Source organism: Haliaeetus leucocephalus, unplaced genomic scaffold (genome assembly GCF_000737465.1).
Source record: "Haliaeetus leucocephalus isolate CR32 unplaced genomic scaffold, Haliaeetus_leucocephalus-4.0 Scaffold646, whole genome shotgun sequence".
NCBI classification, from domain to species: domain Eukaryota; kingdom Metazoa; phylum Chordata; class Aves; order Accipitriformes; family Accipitridae; genus Haliaeetus; species Haliaeetus leucocephalus.
The window spans coordinates 338,798-357,809 of NW_010973082.1; the positions used below are offsets into that span (position 1 = coordinate 338,798).

The 19,012-nt window shown below is 43.1% G+C and overlaps 1 protein-coding gene across 1 annotated transcript in view; it reads left to right on the forward strand.

Annotated features, from left to right (window-relative positions):
- The window catches only part of RNF213 (ring finger protein 213), a 56,248-nt gene that overhangs the window by 8,123 nt on the left and 29,113 nt on the right, over window positions 1–19,012 (forward strand). The window contains 23 exon segments of the mRNA XM_010578546.1: window positions 66–229; window positions 930–1,088; window positions 1,368–1,561; window positions 1,792–2,072; window positions 3,233–3,501; window positions 4,536–4,733; window positions 5,258–5,456; window positions 6,694–6,749; window positions 7,024–7,177; window positions 7,690–7,845; window positions 8,499–8,597; window positions 9,415–9,537; window positions 9,950–10,130; window positions 10,737–10,910; window positions 11,200–11,358; window positions 11,641–12,239; window positions 12,539–12,704; window positions 13,353–13,570; window positions 14,143–14,283; window positions 14,491–14,652; window positions 15,102–16,242; window positions 17,946–18,139; window positions 18,532–18,684. Coding sequence (XP_010576848.1) covers window positions 66–229; window positions 930–1,088; window positions 1,368–1,561; window positions 1,792–2,072; window positions 3,233–3,501; window positions 4,536–4,733; window positions 5,258–5,456; window positions 6,694–6,749; window positions 7,024–7,177; window positions 7,690–7,845; window positions 8,499–8,597; window positions 9,415–9,537; window positions 9,950–10,130; window positions 10,737–10,910; window positions 11,200–11,358; window positions 11,641–12,239; window positions 12,539–12,704; window positions 13,353–13,570; window positions 14,143–14,283; window positions 14,491–14,652; window positions 15,102–16,242; window positions 17,946–18,139; window positions 18,532–18,684 — 5,340 coding nt within the window.

Genomic DNA, 19,012 nt, shown 5'->3' on the forward strand with positions numbered 1-19,012 from the left:
TCCAGGGTCTCCTGTTTAATTGGGCATTGTCTGGCTTCCTATTGCAGAATGAAGTAACAAAAGAGGAAAAGACGACCCCAAGTGAGAAAATGCATGAAGTAACTGAGAAGGCAAGTCAGGCCAAAGGACCTGAAGTTGCTAGAAAAGATGGTGCTTCAACTGTAGCAGGCAGTTGCAAGGAGAAAAAGCAACGAAGGAACCAGAAACCTGTTGATAAGGTTAAAGAAAGGTGAGAACACCACTGCTGCTTCCCAGTATTCTTCACTTACAGGATTTGGTGCGAGGAGGACTAGAGGACTCCAGACTGAGGCAGGGGATTGAAGTACTAAGATTAGGTCTGCATGTGTCTTGGGTATGTGGAAATAGAATTGCCTCAAAACTGAGGTGAACTACTGCTCATGCAAAATGGGAGTTGCAGCACAGGTCATGTACTGGGTAATGTGGTACACCTGGTACTTGAACCTTTTTGGTTATCTGAGGAATAAAAAAAAGAGATTGCACTTTTATTTTTTACTTTTAAGAGCAACATGTGCTTCACACATGTAACTCTTTAGATTAATAGTGTGCAGAGCTGTTTTGATTTTTATAACTTGTTTTGTTTAATGTGTATGAGCTGGAAGAGGGATAAAGCACAGGCATTTCATGTGACTGCTGGGTGAGGAATTCCTGTTGGCTTACCAATGCAGTGACCCAGATGCAGGTGGCCAGAGCATTTCATGCTGTCTTTATGAACCCATTTTTCCTTTTTTCACTAGGCTTTACACTAGGCCTGCTATGTAGCATCAGTTTAAGTGAACTGCTGACAGAGCTTATGGGTCTTGCAATCCAGTAAGCTGGTGGCTCAAATCTCATTTGTTTATAATGATTTGTGCAATTAAAAAAAAAGTAAAAAATTAGATTTCTTTCTATTTTCTTTCTAATTCTTGTAGTTCTGTGAGCCGAAGTGATGGTGTTACAGTATATTTCCATGCAGTATTATCCAAAGACTTCAAACTAAACCCTGAGACCCATAAAGTGTTCATCAGGGCTGAAGGCATTTCTCCCTATGTAGACTGGAAGGACAACATTTGTGAGCTGAACTGCACCAAGTAAGTACCCTCTTGAGTCACACAGAGGCCCAGGAGTGTTTTGGCTCTGGAGAACAAAATGCAATGTGGCACTTCATTTAATACAGAAGACTGTAGCAGTATGTCCATAGGTGGGTATTGCTACAAAGAGTTTTCATAGTGGAGATAACTATTCTAAAACTGTCATCATGAGAGAATAATCACCATTCCTATTAAAAATGGAGTGATGCATGGAAAAGGAAGTATATAGATCAGCTGACATGCCCTTTGCTTCTCTTTGCTCTGTTTTGTGTTTCCTAGGTATCTAGGAGAACATGGATACCTCATTGAAGGCACTGTAACTCTTGCAAAAGAACATATAAATAAATGCATTCCTTACAAATATTGGGTTACCTGTGGTGAAGGGGATTATGAATTTATTTACAAGAATTCAGTATCAAGTATTTATGTGAATCGCTGCTTACTTATAAGAGGCAACATTCTCAGCAATGGAGGTGAGCTTTTCTGACTGGATCTGCATATTGGGACAATCCATGTGTTTTTGGTGGGATGATCTCTAACTTCATATGGACTAGCATTATTAGCAGCCAGCACTGTCTGAAGTTGGAAACTTAATGGGTCAGCGGGGGTATTTCTGTGGACAGCTGAAAGTGAAGTTATGCTTAAATGTGTGTATGTTTCTCAAATTACTGTTTTTCTGTGTTCTTGTCTGTGGTTATTCTAGAATGGCATCAGTATGATGATATTGTGTGCGCAAAGCCTTCTGTAATGAGAAACTTATGGAAGATGATTTCTCGCAATAAAAACAAAGAAGTGGTGGAAGGGAAGATAATAGCTGCAAATATTATGTTAGAAAATATCTTCAGCATTCTTGGAACCTGGAGTCCCAACAACCTGAGAAACTTCGTCTGCCAGCTGAACCAGTTTTATGTTGTTACAGTAGAACCATATGTATTTGATGGCGGGGCAGTGCTATGGACAGAGTTAAACTTTGGCGTACAGCAGGTAATCTGTTTTCTTTTAACAGGTACTAGTAAACAGGCATTCAGTTATTAAACACAGAACTTTTAATTTTGCTGTTGACCTTGTTGGGTTAATTTTGCTTTTCCATTCAAAAAGTTCAGGTGTGACAGACTCCGCAGGGATCCTTTCGGGGTGACTGCCACTGTCTGCCTTGGGAACTTCAGTCACACCTTTGCAATTAGGTGCTGTTCTGAATATCCCATATTGGTCAACAGCAGAGCTGTGATGTGGTGACTTCTTGAGTGGGTTTTGTGTCTGGATATTCATTTCCTAAGCCTGGCCCTTTAGTTTTGCTGCCAGTCACTCTGTCACCAACTTACCTGCACTTGTCTTTGATTCTAAACCTGCCTTTTTTTTTTTTCCTGAGATAAGCTTGTCCTGGTCCAGTTCTAAGCAGTGATGCAGACAGGGCTTCTGGAGTCCTAAATTTCTTACCTGGCATAATTATGAATTATGGCAGAAATGTCATGTCTTTTTGGGGGCTTCAGACCAGTGTTAGGGCTTTCTGCAGCCTCCCTCCTCCTGGTGACGCAGGAAAGGCCACAAGATGGCATACCCACCCAGCTCAGCAGAGCCCACGGGTGTTTCATGTCACTGCCAGTTTTCAGAAGGGCGATTTTGGTATCGCCAAGCACTACAGTGCTATGGACCCCCTAGGCATCGTTTTAGAGTAGCTGCTGGGGGCTGTGGGTAAGAACAGAAATTTCTCTCCCTGTGCTGAGTCCCAGCCAAGCCTGAGTCCACTGGGAAGTTGGAGTGTGCTGGTGGTGTGTAATGGTGACATAAAGCAGTGCTGGGTGTACAACTGCTCAGCAAACCGGTTCCCTTTGAGATCTACCTCGGTCCCTTGACGCTCCTCAGCTCTGCTGGGTGTGGGAAGGTGCAGCAGTAACTGAGTGGTGGGAGCTGATAGCACAGAGAGGGGCACCAAACCATCACAGGTACTGGGGTACTACACCAGATGTTCTGGTGGTGGTCAGTACCACGTGTGCTTATGTCTTGGTACCACCATGGTGCTGTGGGGTGTATAGGGCTATCAAGTGTCCTCACTGTAACTGGTAGAAGAAAATGGCTTCAGAATAAAAAGACTTGTTGGGGAACTAATGCTGTGGTTGGTTTGTTTCTTCCTTTCTTTATCCTAGGTGAATGATTTGCTGCTAAACTACATAATGAAAATAGCTCTTCCTTTCCTTGCACCAGAAGATGCAAAAGCATTGCAAGAGCACCTAGTAATAAAAAGTAAAGTAGCTCTGGGGCTCACCATTCTCATAGTAGTTGATATGCTCAAGCTTCCAGCACTTAAAAGCCATCTGGCTGACCTGTGTAGCCTCTTGTGCTTGGATAAAGTGTCCAAACAAGCCATACTGGATGACATGCATGCTATCACGACGGCTTTTGAAGCAGTTATTGGGTATGTATGTTACTAGAGCACTTATAAGGTAACTAACTGGGCTGGTTTTCCTGCAGGCATCACACCCTGTCATAAAACAATAATGAATTCAACTCTCTAGTGTTAGAGAATCAGAAAAAAATCAGATTTGAAGGGATCTTTGGAGGTCTCTGTTCCAACCTCCTGCTCAAAGCAGGGCTAATGTCCAGGCAATGTTGCAGCTGAGTTCTGAAAAACTTCAGGGATGAAGATTGTGCAACCTCTTTGGGGTGCTCTTACAGTCACATACTTTTCTTGATGTGAAAAATATTTTCCTTTTGTCCAAACAGGACTCCCCTTATTGCAACTTGTCACTGTTGTGAGAGTAGTAGATTTGAGTTAAAACTATTTTTTTCTTTATATGTAAAAATCTTATTTGTTACCCTTTTCTGTCAAGCAGTTCCTAGCTTCTTACCTGTTCGCTATTCATACTTACAAACTCCAGCAATCAGGATCATCATGTGTTTACTCATTTAAATTTAAATGCCATATTTTGATTCTTCTTGCCCCCTCCGAAGTGCATCATTACATGTCTTTTGTTGATTTTTCTTTGGAGTGCCTGCTTATTAGACTTATCTAACTGCTTATCTGGCACTTGAATTTCTAGTTCTTCACTTGCACAGCTGCAGCTATTAAATTTCCTTTTGGAGGCCTTTGTAGTACTTCTGCTCAACCAAGGAGGCCAATAATTGTCCCCAGAATGCCTGGCTCTGTGCATCTGTGTCACTTGATCCCTGACTGGGGGATGTTCACGTGGAAACTGTAGATAAAATACTGGCACTTCTTAGTGCTGTATTAGTAGGGTTTGTGCAGGGAGATTCAAGTAAGATTACAGCTTTGAGTCTTAAACTTTTACCATATATATACTCTTCAATGAAGATAAGATTCAGCTAAAATAATTGCCAGAAGTTATTTGAAGGTACATAATGAAATTATGAGATGAAGCCTTAGCCTGCCAAGGACATTCTTGAATCCTGTAAAAAGCTATTTTTTTTTACGCTGTGTTTGTTTTGGTTGTTTTTTAGTTTGAAGGTTCACCTGACAAACTTGTGCCAGAGATGCATTGATGAGCAAGTAGACCAGTGGGTGTGGATTCTTCCTCTTCTGCATTTCGTTGCTGCTCCTATGCAGCATGACCACTTGCCGATGGAAGAAGATACCTGGGCAGGGCTGGAAGGGCTTCCATTTGCTGAAACAAGGAAGAATCAAGATACGTGAGTTTTCCCGAATTACTAGTTATATCCAGTGCCTTGACGCTGTGTAGTTGGTGGTGATCACCTTACTTCATCTGTTTTTTTCTCTCCCTTGTTTTTAAAAAATAAGAAACGTAGCATGTTAATGGTGGGTATTTGGGATATATGAATACAGACATATTGGTTGCTCAGAAATTATGGTGTATAGCAAAGCTGTGCAGTCTATTACCTTTCAGACGCAAACAACCCTTAATTCTGCAAGCTGTGGAGCAGCTTGTGTGGTTGGTGATGCCTGGCGTGAGTTAAAGCAGCTCATGATATGCGTTGTGCAGAATCTAAGCAAGACCTGGAGTTTATTTTCCTTGAGTGCTTCTGCTCAGTAGTTTGACACTGCTGCTGCGATCATTGGGTCTTGGGGTCTTCTACTGATCTTCAGCTGTAAATGAAAAAAGCACTGGAGCGAGAATGAGTCCTCTGTGGGCTGAACAAGCTCTTAGCCTTTTGTACCTTGAAAACCTGAAGATTTTGGTTTGTCTTTTCTCCAGGGGGACCCTACTGCAACTAATGAAAGAGAAGAAATACTTGATGGAATTGGATAAGACTCTGGTCAAGTCCTGGATCAGTGTGCTGCCCCTGGAGGGCCTGGCTGAATTTATAAAAGAGTTCTCCAGTGACTTGTTAGTTACTCTTCAAGGTGTTTCTTACAGATTAGAGAATGTTGACCTTCTGCGGAACAGTCCTAAGGTTTGTCTCTTGGCAGTTTTACCCAGCTGTTGTGGTTTAACCCCAGCCAGCAACTAAGCACCATGCAGCTTCTTGCTCACTCCTCCCTGTTCCCAGCAGGATGGGGAGGAGAACCAGGAAAAAAGTGAAACTCATGGGTTGAGACAAGAATGGTTTAATAACTAAAATAAAATATAATAATAATTTTAGTGAAAAGGAATATAACAAAGAGAGAAATAAAACCCAAGAAGAAGAAAGTGATGCACAATGCAGTTGCTCACCACCCGCTGACTGATGCCCAAGCAGTGATTCACCCCTCTTGGCCAACTCCCCTCAATTTATATACTGAGCATGACGTCCTATGGTATGGAATATCCCTTTGGCTAGTTTGGGTCAGCTGTCCTGGCCATGCTTCCTCAGCTTCTTGTGCACCTGCTTGCTGGCAGAGCATGGGAAATTGAAAAATCCTTAACTTATCCTAAGTGCTACTTAACAACAACAAAACCATCAGTGTGTTATCAGCATTATTCTCACACTAAATCCAAACCACACTGTACCAGCTACTAGGAAGAAAATTAACTCTATCCCAGCCAAAACGAGGACACCAACTGAGGCATAAACACTGAAACTGGGCTGTAGTATGCCTTTTAGCAGAACTGACTGTCACTGAAGGGAATGTCGCTGGTAGCAGGTCAGAGCACAAATAGCTTAATTTAGCTAAAAGCAAAAATAGTTGCTCTGAAGAAGGAGACTCCTAAGAAGAGATGAGAGGGTGTATCTGTAGCAAAAAATGTTGCCATTGATGAGAGAAGGGTCTGCGTATCTGAATTTGCTCTTAGTTACTGATGGTAAATATTTTAATCCGGAGATCCTCAGATGGCTGCCTGAAACTGTTTTTTGCACAGCTTTGGGGGGTTTGGGCAAGGCGCTGCTGGTTTGAGAGATTTTCCTGCCTGTTGTGAAAACACTTGTATTTGTGTGAGGACACCAGGAACTGGACGTTGCAACTAATGGTAATAAATTTGAAACCCCTACATTTTAAGAAGTGCAGGTTTTGTTTGTAAAAATAATAGCCACCTATATGTGAACTCTGACATCCAGTAAATAATTTTTGCAATTTTATAGAGTATTTATAATAGAGTTGGAGAAGGCATGGAAGAATACTGAATACCCTCTTTCACAGCATCCCCTCAACTAATGAGAAACCAGTGTGTGAAATGCCTTCCACAGTTTAATATTTCTATCTTTTCGTTCTTAGCTAGTAGAGAGTCTTCTAAAGACATTGCTGTGTACCTTGGATGAGAAACAGGACAGGTAACTGAAGTGCACTTTTATGAGAGCATAGTCCTTTTTATTTACACGATGCCTGCAGGGTGGGGTTATGCTCGTAGCTTGAATGTGTGCATTGAAATCTGTGTGAATAAAAGAATCCTGTATTGCTATCCCTCTGTCAGATAGCAACACTTTTTAAAAATACATCTGGGGGGGGGGTGGTTAGTTGCCACACTGTATTGAAATTGGTGGGGTGGTGTGTGTTTTGCTCCCCCCCCCAGCAGAAAATAAATTCTTCTTTATTCCTGACTTTCAGAGCTCTGGAAGCTTCTTCTTGGCAGTCCTGCTTGACTTGTTGCCTCAAGCTGCACAAGAGGGTCTGCAAGTACGTGAAGCGGGGGGAGTGGTTCATGATTCCTGCCACTTCTGCCATGATGATTTCGAAGGTTGCCAAACTTCAGCCTACAGCGGTGAGTAGCAAGGAACCATTCATGGGCTGATATGAGCAAGTTATCTAGAAGTACTACAAAAATGGTACAACAGACTGGTTTTAGATTGTATCCATTCTCAATTTGGAAAACCTCTAATACTCTAACCGAGATTGTGGTACTTTCAAAAAGTTGTGAAATCATTTAATGATTTTGACTCTTCTTATTGAAAACAAGGTTAAATGCCTAGGTTGGCTGTTGTGGGTTTTGTGTTATGTCTGTTGTTGTTGGTTTTTTTCTCCCCTCACTTAAACATATGTAGTCTTGACTTCCTGGAATAAGTGTTCTTAAGCACAAACTATTTGTGAGCATTACATTTTCCCAGCCTCCCTCTATCCTTTATTCAAGTAGTGGTGGGTCTCTGTTGCTGGACATGTTTGTGCTTTGGATGCATTTAGGCCTTCTTTTTTAGAAATATTTATTTAAATCACTTGTACATTCCCCTCCTGCTTGAACTGTTCTTTTTTTTTTTTTTTCTTCTCCTGTGTGTGCAGCAGGTTCCAAGAGATGCTGTGCAGGAAGTTCCAGTGGTAGAAATATTCACTGAAGCTATGAGACACGTTCAAACCTGGTTCAGAAATGCTTTAAACGACAAGTTATTGAAAGAACACCCGGAGCATGTGACGTTCTCTTTTTGTTGGGAACTCTGGGTTTGTATCTTCTAATAGTATGAATAAAAAGTGTTTTACCATAGCTTAACCATATAGTCTTGAGTCTAACGGGAACTGTAGCTGCTGTGGCTGGGTAAGGAATGAGATGGGGACAGGCAGTACAGACTACAAGCTGAGAAGCTGCGTTGTTTTAAACACTATTGGGCTGAAAAGCAAAGGGCTATAATTGGTGCTGCTCAGCTCACCTTATTTCTCCTTTTTCTCACTGTTCCAAGAGGCATTGCTGTGATGAGGAGCTGCCCCTTGGCGTTCAGCTGAAGCTGTTGTCTTGCTCACCCTGTATGTTCTACTGGCTGTCCCTCAGGCCTTCCAGCAGGCAAAGCACAGAGCAGCTCCTTACAGTCTGACTCACTCTGCTCCCAGTCCTCCCTGAGACAGTGTCCAGCATCAAAGTGGAAGTGGTTCATCCAAATGTGTCCTTTAGCAACTGGGACATTTTGACACTGTTTGGGCTTAGAAGCTGCCATTTGCAGCTCTGGGACTGCTCTTTTTTCTTCTGGATGGAAACATCTGAAAGGACTGCAGACTGTCTGAGGAGTGTGAGGCCTCTCCTCAGCATAGTTCTAATTTTCTTATTTGAATGTTAAATCTCAGTACTTAGTGTTTTGGGTTTGTTTGCTTCTCAACTGCAGGCCTGGGATGAATTTGTGAAGATCAGCTTTCTAGATGAACAGTTCACTGAGAGGTGGAAGAAAACTTTGCTTGCAGATCTGGAGAGAAGAATTCAGGAGGTAGGGTGGACTACAGTCAGTCACTGCATGCTGGTGGGCCAAGTTCAGAGCAGATAGACAGTCTTCTGCTGTGCTTACAGAATAGCTTCTAGAGCCTGAATGGACAAGCGAAAATGCTGTGGCTTTGGTCATAAAAATTGCCATTGCTGTTATAAACCATGTTATAGATGCTCAAAAATTGGACATGAAAATGTACCATGCTGTATTCTTGATGTCAGAGACTCCAGTAGCCTGCTAGCCTGGCTGCAGTGCTGGTCTGTTTCTAGCAGTGGCTGACACCCTAATGCTTTAAAGGAAATTGTACATTTCAAGCAATTACCATCCATGTAGTTTTAAGAAACAGTGGGTGTAAAGTAAGCACCCAAGGATTTAGAGGGAAAAAAAAAGTTGGCACTTGTCTCTTTTCATAGTGCAGAAACTGTGTTGTCCAGGCTCCCAAATGCATGCTGTGTAGGTCCCTTCTAAACTGAACTTGTATATCTCCTTTCTACATGAGTTACAAAATTCGTTAAGCCGTTGATTTTCATGGTGTAATCAGGAAACAAATATTTCCTGGTGGAAGCTTGGCTTGCAGAGATGCATATTAAGTAATCAAACATTTTTGATGGAAACAATCTAAAAGATTTTCCAAGCATTTATTTGTGTTCCATCTCTCTTCCAGGCCCTGATAAATGGGCTGATGCTTGGCTCCACTAGGAAACTTAAATTTTTCGACTTAATTCCTTTTATTGTCTTAATAGCAACACTCCTTCATGCTTTCAGAAGAAACACTTTGGAAACTTTTAAGTTGATAAGAAATCTCCCTTTTGCCCTCTAGGAGCCTCCAGTTAACCAAATCTTAGTCTACTGCTGTCAGCACTCCCAATTTGCACAACTTGACTCTTCCCTTGTCTGCTGTTTCAGTAATTGTGCCACAGAGGCTGTAACTGCAGCTTGCCAGGTATTGTATTTTCCTTCAAGGTAGGAAAAGAAGTCAAATTTCCTGTTGCATAGAAATCCTTTTGCATAGTACAGGGATGTGCATTGTGGTGGAAGGAGAATTGCACATTCAGTCTCTTATTGCTTGAGTTGCTGTGGATTGTTAAAGTTTGTTAAACCAACAAAAAAAAAATTGACAAGAAATCGGGAAATGAGGATCCACTTATAAAGCATCCATGAAAAATACTTGTAATGCTTTTGCCATCATGATTTCTGGTGTCATTCGTGTCATATGGCTTTTTTGGAATATGCCTCGGGACTGGAGGTGTGACTTCTTGACATCAGTGCCTGATCCCAAGACAAAGATAGATGCAGTGTAATCTAAAACACTGATGCATTCTTCCCTTCTTCTCTGTCTTATATGCCTTGTGCAGACTCAGAGCAATCTTCTTGAGAAGTTGTCTTCCTACAACACGGGCCGATTCAGCCAGCTTGTATCAACTATCATTGTGAAGTCGTGGCCCGTTAAGAATGGGCAGCCTGAGGATGATTTTGATGAGGTTTTGCGCCATGTGCTTACGTGGCCTGACATCAAACATATCTTCAGCTTTAATGGTATGTCTGTTAGTTGTATTTATAGGAGTCTACGAAAAGCGGTTCGCTGCCTTGCTGTTCCCACTTTGCAGAGCAGCAAACAAATATATAAAAATTGTCCTGCTCTTGTTTCATTCCCCACCTCAAAGCTCAAGGTATTCAGCCTGGTTTTGGAGAGGAAAGGCTAAGGAAGAGGGAGCTAGTATTCCTCTTATGATAATCCACTGCAGCCACTTCAGGATTTGTACTGGACTGCTGAACCTGTAGATCAAGTGGATTTGTAGAACATAACTTCCTTCTCAGAGAAGTTCTAATAAGTTGTTGCTACACAAAAATGCAAAAGTGTTTGTCATGTGAATGGATCAAAATGACTTGTTTCCTCCACAGGTTTTGGGTATGGGCTCTCCATGGGAAGGTGTCTGAATTGCTCTCCTGAGATCCTGGCTGTTTCTGTTCAGCAAAGCATGAGGGGTTGGAGGGTAGTGTGATGAGTTCACAGGCTTTTGGGTAGGGATTTGAATGGGAAATGGAAGGACTCTATATCATGACACTGAATAGTTATTGATTCTGCCTAGTTTTTGTGAAGCAGGGCTGATCTAGGTTTTACATGCTTTGTTTCTGGAACAGGAACAAACACAAAGCTTCTAGAAAAACTTACAGATGAAGCAAAGAATGTCATGGCCATAGCAGACTCTGTGTTCGTGAGTGTCACCGATGACATCCAGAAAGGGTGTATCCTTGTGAAACATCTGGAAGAGATTTTCCAGCATGAGAAACAGTTCATCTGTATCTGGGAGATAAGTAAGAGCACCATTCAAATGTGGCATTGTTGGCTTACAGCATCATTGTAGTGATCGATGGCCTACTCTGTTAACCTACTTCAGTGATTAGTAATGCTAATTAGGTACTTCAGCAGTTAGCAGTGTTGCCCTTGTCTTTGTCCTTTATATAGAGCTCCCAGCTCCAGTTTGTGTTGTCTGCATTTCACTGTGTTGTTTGTGACTCTGCAATTCCAAACCTCAGTTATGGGTGCAGGGGTTGGGAAGTATTTAAGTATCTGCTTTGTGACTACCAATGAGTTTTCTTTCAGAGCACCAGCAGCTGTTATGTGAAAACAAAGAACTACTCCAGAGAGAACTGAAAGAATTGCTGCAGAGGAGGCAAAAAGAATTAACACTTCTTAGAAAAGATCAAAAAGCGATAGGAACCTTTCTGAACATGTGTAGGAAGGTGCAGACATCTGTGAAAGGTAGTGTTCTGGGGGAGCAATTTGAAAGTGGCAACTCCAGAAAACATAATTTTCTTTGAAAACGACTGGGCTTTGTAAACAAGCTTTGTTCTAAACCACAGCAAGGATGAGGAGGGGTGGGGGAAGTAAACCTAGAGCATTTGAGGGATCAAGTGAGTGCTTATGCACCAAATGATATTTGTAGGGGTCCACATGCATTTTGCAATTTGGCAGATTAGATGAAGTAAGCTGGACACAAGCCAGACATCTGATCTATCTCTGACTTGTCTCTCTGTTTTAAAGTGGATGTAGGTGAACTGGAATTGCAACACTTGGAAGATCTTTGCTCAAAAAGACTAAATACAGTTGTGAATGTGGGAAAGAGACCCCTACAGACCTACTACAACTTGAGCCCAGAGCTGAAAGAATTTGCCCGGAAAATGCACTGTTTTAAGGATAGCCTGATCTTCCAGCAGTTCTGGGAGGAAGCAGCGCAGGAGGCAGGAAAGGAGTATAGAAGTTCAGAAGAAGAAGAGGAAGAGGATGACAACATTGTTCCTGCATTGGACCTTAGTGATGTTTTCTGCAGTCTAATTTCCCCTTGTTTTGTGAGCTATGAAAGGTTGTATAATGATCTCAGATCTGGAAGTCTCACACTTTCTGCAGTTGATACAATTTTTCAGGAATTCACAAATCATCCTGAAGATATCAAAACTGAACTAAATACCATATGTAAGCTTAGACCTGAAGAAGACAGACACTGGGTTGATCAGCGATTTCAGCAGATCCAGCAATACCATGAAATGCATTTAACTTTTGATGCTGCGAAGATCATTGCCAATGTCAGAGAGATTTTAAACCTCTCTGGTGACTTCAGTATCCTGGAAAATTTGTTGGACATAGTAAGTATTCCCTTCTTCAGCTCTGTACTGTCAGGGTGTTGGCTAGAAAGCTTGGGTAAATCTAAACCTTCCCTTAAGTCTACCCCAGTCTGTTGAGAGCCATTCCCTGTCCCAAAGTGCTTGAGATAAAAATTAAGTGTTCAAACAAAGTGCTTTTGTGTAATCTTGCCTAATAGAGAGAAGGTGGTATTCCTCTGTTTGGGGTGTAGCTTTGCAGAGGGCTTTCCCTTCCCTGCTGGAGAACAGGTTGTATTTCCCATTTCCAGACTGAATGTTTGTTTGCACCACTTGCTTTGTAGACAGAAAAGCTTGAATCATACAAGACACAAAAGCTGGATTCCATCAGCCCTGAGCTTATGCATGCCAAGAGACTGCTGCAGGGGATCACTGTGAAGCGTCGTGGGTGTCTGAGGGAGCTGGCCCAGCAGAAGGAGTTTGTCTGCTGGGTCAGAGAAGCACTGAAAGGTGCGTGCTGCTCATCCAGAAATTAAACAGATAGTACTAGAAGGGATGCCAGTTTGTGTGGGGGCAGAAGGAATGCCATATCCCTGACTCATCTGCTATCTGCTTGATGCCTTCACAGCTTCTGGTGTTGATAGTTACAAGCATCTCTTATGGGTTTCGGTCTGGAACGTGCTATGAAGTAGTCCCTTTAAACATGCCCGTGCCACTGTAGTCTCATGCAGTGCACAGTAGCTACCCTGCCTGATAGCTGAGCTTGGTCTGAAGGGTTGTAATAGTTGCTACTATTCAGTTCAGACTGGTTATTTAAGAGAACAGAGGCCATCCATTTAACAGGATGGCAGTGGTCTGATTAGTTGTGTGTCTGCCAGCTTGGTTGTCTTACATGCACAGAGACACACACCCTTTGCACTGCTTCCATCCTGGCTGTGAATCCGCTCTTCATGGCAATGTGGAGAAAAGCCAGGGCCAAGGATGTCCTTAACGTGGATGAATCACCTAGTAAAGTTGCTAGCAGGATGGGTGGAGAGAAGTTGCACAGGAAGTGCTGTTCAAAGGCATTCTTTCTGCATTTTCTGTAAAAGGTGGTGATGTGGAATTGCATTAAAGCTGCCTCATTTGTTGTTCATTCATGTGTTTATCTCATTTAAGGTACAAATGAGCTGAAGGTATTTGTAGACTTGGCATCCATCTCTGCTGGGGAGAACGACATGGATGTGGACCGTGTGGCATGTTTCCATGACACTGTGCATGGCTACTCTTCCCTGCTCTATGAACTTAGGCAAGAGTCAGGGTTTAAGGACTTCATGCACTGCTTGGGGAAGCTGTGGCGAGCCCTGGACAGTGATGAGAATCTTCCCAAGAAACTGGTGAGTTCTGCTGGAGCAGGTCCTCTCTGCATCCTCTTGTGTTTCTGTCTTCCAGGAGCGGCTGGAAGATTGACTGCACAGGGCAAATTACACTTGTGTGGGGGCATTGCAGTAGCTCTTGTTATTGGAAGAAAAATATCTTATGTTTCTGTGGCACAAAAAATGTATTAGAGCAACTGTAACTGGTATAGCATGGATTTCTCCAGAGCACTGCTGAGGCTTTCAAGTGTGGCATGGTGTGGCTTTGCTCTTACAGGAGGTTGAATGATGATGCAAAACAGTGAAGGCAGATGTCTGGGAACTCTGTCTTATTTTTTTGCAGCAGGGCATGTTTCTATAGCAAGAGGCATTGAAGCACTGTGGGCTCTGTTTGTTCAGCCTTGTGTGGTGTTAGTAAAGAACAGCTGTGGAGAAAGATTGGGCTGTGGCTGGTAGTCACTCATTTTTTTGCCTTCCCCATCCTGAAACTCTTAATGCTAGCCCAAGCTGTTTGTCCTGAACACACATGTAATCCTGGAAAGAAGTGCCAAATCAGAGCGATTAGGGCAGTGCCATGTCTTCTCTTCCCACAGCATGCTTCAGCTCAACACTTAGAGTGGTTGAAAATAGTGAAAGAAAGCCATGGGTCTGTGGAGCTGTCATCACTGTCGCTGGCAGCTGCCATCAACAGCAGAGGAATATATGTTCTCAAAGCACCAGCTGATGGCCAAAAGGTGAGGCTGCTTGGCTTTCCCACCCCTCCTGCAGATAGCACTGCTGGCATGTTGATGACTGTCAGAAATGTGCTGTAGCTTTTCTCCCACTCTGCACAGTTCCTTTTTGGGGACTGCTGCCTCCGAAGTGCTGCCCTTGCTGGGCATAGCACTGCCTCAGGGTGGAACCTCAGTCCACATCGGCGCTATTGACTTATTCTCTGGCAGGTTTCTTTGGACAATGTTGTGCATCTCACCCTCCCGAGGAGCTCTGGGGATTATGAGGCATTACAGCAATACTCCCTGGCAGAGCTCCGTGAACTGCAGAACAAACTGATGCTCATGTCAGCAAAGGGGGAGCAAGGCTTGGAGGTGGAGAAGTTCTCTGAGGTCAGATTTCAAACCTAATGGGTTACTGATGTTGAGGCTGGGGTTGGATTTTGCCTTGAATATCAGCTTTTAAGACTATGGTTTACAGCTGAGCTGCTGGGGGTGAATGGTAGCAGGCAGATAGATGTTCCTACCTCTTTGGTTCCCTGTTAAGGTGGAACTAAGCTGGAGACTGGGCCGTGGACTGGTACCGTCATCCTCTGGCTGCACTGGGGATGCTTTTGGCTGGGAGGGTTGCTGTGCTTTTGTAGCAAGCTGGGGATTCCTTACTGGGTTCCTGGGGATACTGCTGTTAAAAAGCCACAGGGAGTCTTTTGTTACTGTACAAGGCCTGACACACCTGGCTTGGAACCAAAGCCTTTATTTTGATTGAAAGTCTTTCCTGTGGTTTCATGACTGGGACTTGTCTTGCTAAATCAGCTTAGTTTTTTTTACCTCTCCTCACACAGATTTTTTCCAATGTCCAAAGACTTGCCCAGGCCTTTATAGACCTTTATTCAGCTGGGAACATGCTCTTCCGCTCCTGGCTTGCCCATGTGTATTGTTCACCCGAAAAAGAATCATGTGTTCTTATAGACTTCTCTTTGGGACTGATCCCAGTGCTAGAAGGGCGAGGAGATATGGCAGCTGTGCTCCCAGGCCTCTGCAAGACAATGGAGAGTTTCCTGGAGAGTTGGAAAAGCTTCATATATGAAAAACGATTCCAGCATTTCTACCTGAACTACTACACTGCTGAGCAGCTGGTCTATTTGTGCACAGAACTGGGGCAGGGGATGCCCAGCCAGAATGCACTGATGATGCTTTCGTTCCTAAAACACAACTGTACTGAGCAGGATGTCCTTAGAGCTTCCAGGAGTGAGGTGCCTCCCAGCTCAAGGAAGGCTGTTTCTGACTTCCAAGTGATGCTGGATGTAGGGAAGGATCTGGCTGCACGGCTGAAGTGCATCTGGGAGTGCTACATGTGCAATATGGGCTCCTTCCTTCCGAACTGCCTGGATATTGATACACTTGGTGGGTGGCTGAAGAATCTGGCCAGCTGGGAGAGAGAGCATGTTGCACGAGACTTTCCACGGGACCTTCTGTATGTTGGTCAGCCCAACCTCATCGTATGCCCTCGCTCTGAGGTGCTCACATCTGCTCTGGCTATTTACATGAACAGCCCCAACCAGCCCCTTCCCACTTTTGACGAAGTTCTTCTGTGCACTCCTCAGACCACTGCTGAGCAAGTGGGGCTCTTCCTCAGGAGGTGCCTCATTCCCTGCAGCAGAGGAAGGAAAATTTACACCATGCTGTATGCAGATGAGCTGAGTTATGATGTCAGCTGCAGAGCAGAGGAGCTATTCCAGCACCTGCAGCGCTACAACAGCACCTATCACCTCATCATTCTGTGCAACTGTGAGAGGGAGCACAGCTACATCCCTTCTGTCTTCAGCCAGTACAAAGTGCACATGATACCCCAGAGGCCGCTAGCTGAAATCCAGCGATACCTTCAGCACCACTACAGAGTCGCTCAGCCTTCAAGCTCAGCTGCTTCTGTGTTCAAGGGCAATATGTGTGTTGGGATTGTGTCCTCCAAAAGAGCTGGTGTGGGTAAGATGTCACATGCAAAGTGGGGTCTGCTGAGTGTTGAAAACCAGAGTGGGGTTCCCCTTGCCAGGGTTTGTGTCCAAGTCATAAGCATCTAGTAAAAAAGAATGATTCGGACTACAGTTAGTGGAGTGAGGTGAAAGCTGTAAGGGCAGCTTGTCTTGTCCTGAGATAGACATTGCTAGAGATGGTTCATTTTAGTAATCTGACACCTGTCTCTTTCTACTGACTTAAGTCATTAACATAAATTAGATAGCTAATGCTGGATAAGATGAATCTTACCTCCTGAGGTTAAAATATGCCTGCATGAAACTGTGTGTGAGATGGGACAAGGGTTGTAAAGCCTGGCTGTTTTTTCTTGCATAGGAAATGATTGTTGGCTGTCTCTTAATGCAAAAAGCTAGAGGACATTAAATAAAACTACTTGGCAGGCTGAAAAGCAAACAGAAGAAGGTGTTTCTTCAAACAGTGCTTAGCTAAATTGTGGAACCTAAAGCTTTACACAGGCTTTAAAAATGATTATAGTCATGAGAGAAACATCCATCAAGTGCTATTAAACACAAAGGTGCTATCTCTGACAATGGGGCTCCTGAGCCGCAAATCACTGAAAAAAATACTGGGAAAGAGTCACTGTGTCAGCTGTGTTTTTACCTTGTTCCTTAGCTGTTGTCCCCTGTTAGAGATTAGTAGTCCAGTAAGTGCTTTTGCTGTCCAGCTGTGTGTGTTTCTTGTATAAACTTACAGTCTGAAGTACTTTTAGTGCATGCATACAGGAGCAACATCAGACCTTGCGTTTTCCTTACAGCAGCCATTCTTGGGCTTTGATACAGTACCACCCCAATAGAAAAGGTTAGGCTCAAAAGGGAAAGCATGCTACATTATTTTCCAGGGATTAGTGAAAAAAATCCAAAACAGTTTTGGTAACAAATGGCATCCTTTGTCAAACTTCAGAAATCCAGGGCAGCTCTCAGGTGTTATCTGTGAATGGCTGCTGCCTTAGCTTCAGTCTGGAAAGCTATATAAACCCACCTTTTTTGTTACATTACAAACCTTTCATACTGCTGAGGGTGAGTTTAGAGCTTCCAAAAGGTTGGAAGAGACACCTTTACCCAGATACCCATAACAGGAAAGTATTTGAGGAATGAACCTACCACAGCCAGCTCCTGCACTAGATACAGCATAAAGGGTATGATGGGATGTAGCCAGTGGACATGGGACAGTGTTTCCATTCACTGTGTTAATCTGGGAAACAGCAGATGCAGAGTATAGCCAGCCTCAGGCAACAAACCCAAGTCATTGACGTTGCCCGAATGCTGGCAAAACTAGTTTCTACAGGATAAGTTAGGAAACTTGAGGGGGGTACTTTTATCTTTGACAACAACCATTCCGCCCCCCCCATGTTTTGACTTAGAAACAACCACATAATAGCATAGATTCAAGTCCTAATAAAAAGTAAAGCCTTTCTCAGGTAGTCCAAGCAAAACAAGCCATGTAGATAATGACACCCTTCAATAGCCAACAACAGCAATGGCTTTGATTCCAGGCTGCAGCTACTCTAGCCAGATTTAAGCGTTCTTCTGGAATGCCTGTTGGGAAGGTTCAGAGATTTCATGTAACAGAAAGAAGGAAGTCAAATGTTTATGACCTTAATATGATGTATTTGATCTTGATAGCTTTAATTATTTTTGTGTTTTTTATGACAACAGGGAAATCTCTCTATGTGAAGAGGCTACATGAGAGACTGCAAGAAGAGCAGCCTGACAATACAAAACTTCTGAAAACCATCAGGCTAATCGAACCAGAAGTGGATGAAGATAAAGTGCTAACATCTCTCCTGCCTTTTCTGAAGAGAAAACACCAGACAAAGCCCATGATATTCCATTTTGATATCACCTCTTCAGTAAGTACATCCCTCCCACAGCTGCCTTGTCCTAGAAGTTCTATGTGGATCCTTGCAGAGGCTGTTTCTTTAAAGCTTTTGTTTCTTAGTAAGCCATTTTGCTAGGTACTGTTTTCTAATTATTGTATAAGTAACATAAAGAACTCCGTACCATCAAGATGGTTGAACTCTGGAACAGGTTGCCCAGAGAAGCTGTAGCATCTCCAACCTTGAAGTTATTAAACCTGACTGGACATGGTCTTAGGCAGCCTGCTCTAGCTGAGCCTGCTTTGAGTAGGGGGGTTGGACAAGATGATCTCCAGACATCCTTTCCACCCTCAACTGTTCTATGATTCTGTGAAGTTACGATGAGTAAATAAATATGAAATGCCTTTGTCTTTTTCTTGTGATAGGTACAAAGTGGAGTTCCAGAGTTTCTATTCAAGCTGTTGGTTTTGCAGTATCTGACAGATAATAATGGAAATATGTGGCTACGACAGAAGTGCCATTTGTATATCATTGAAATCCTTGAGGTATCGCCAGTGCCAAAGAAAGCAGCAAGACATGTATGTACACAGAAATACTTGATTTCTTTGAATTTCTCGGTCATTTTGCACATATGTCTGTATATAGCTGAATATGAGTTGTAGAGACTATAACTGTAAACATAGCATAGGAATTTCCTGTTTGTATCAGGGTGTACTGTGCATTTCCGTTACCGAGTGGTGTTTGTGGTGGTGTACAAAGTGATATTAAAACCAGACAGTAAATTATACCTGTTGTGGTTTTCTCGGGTTGGTAATTTCTGAAGGCCTGTTAGTCCAAGCCTCATTCGCCCTACCCTAACATTTATAGGGAACACAGAAATGCAAAATCTATTCTTCCTCATGTTAC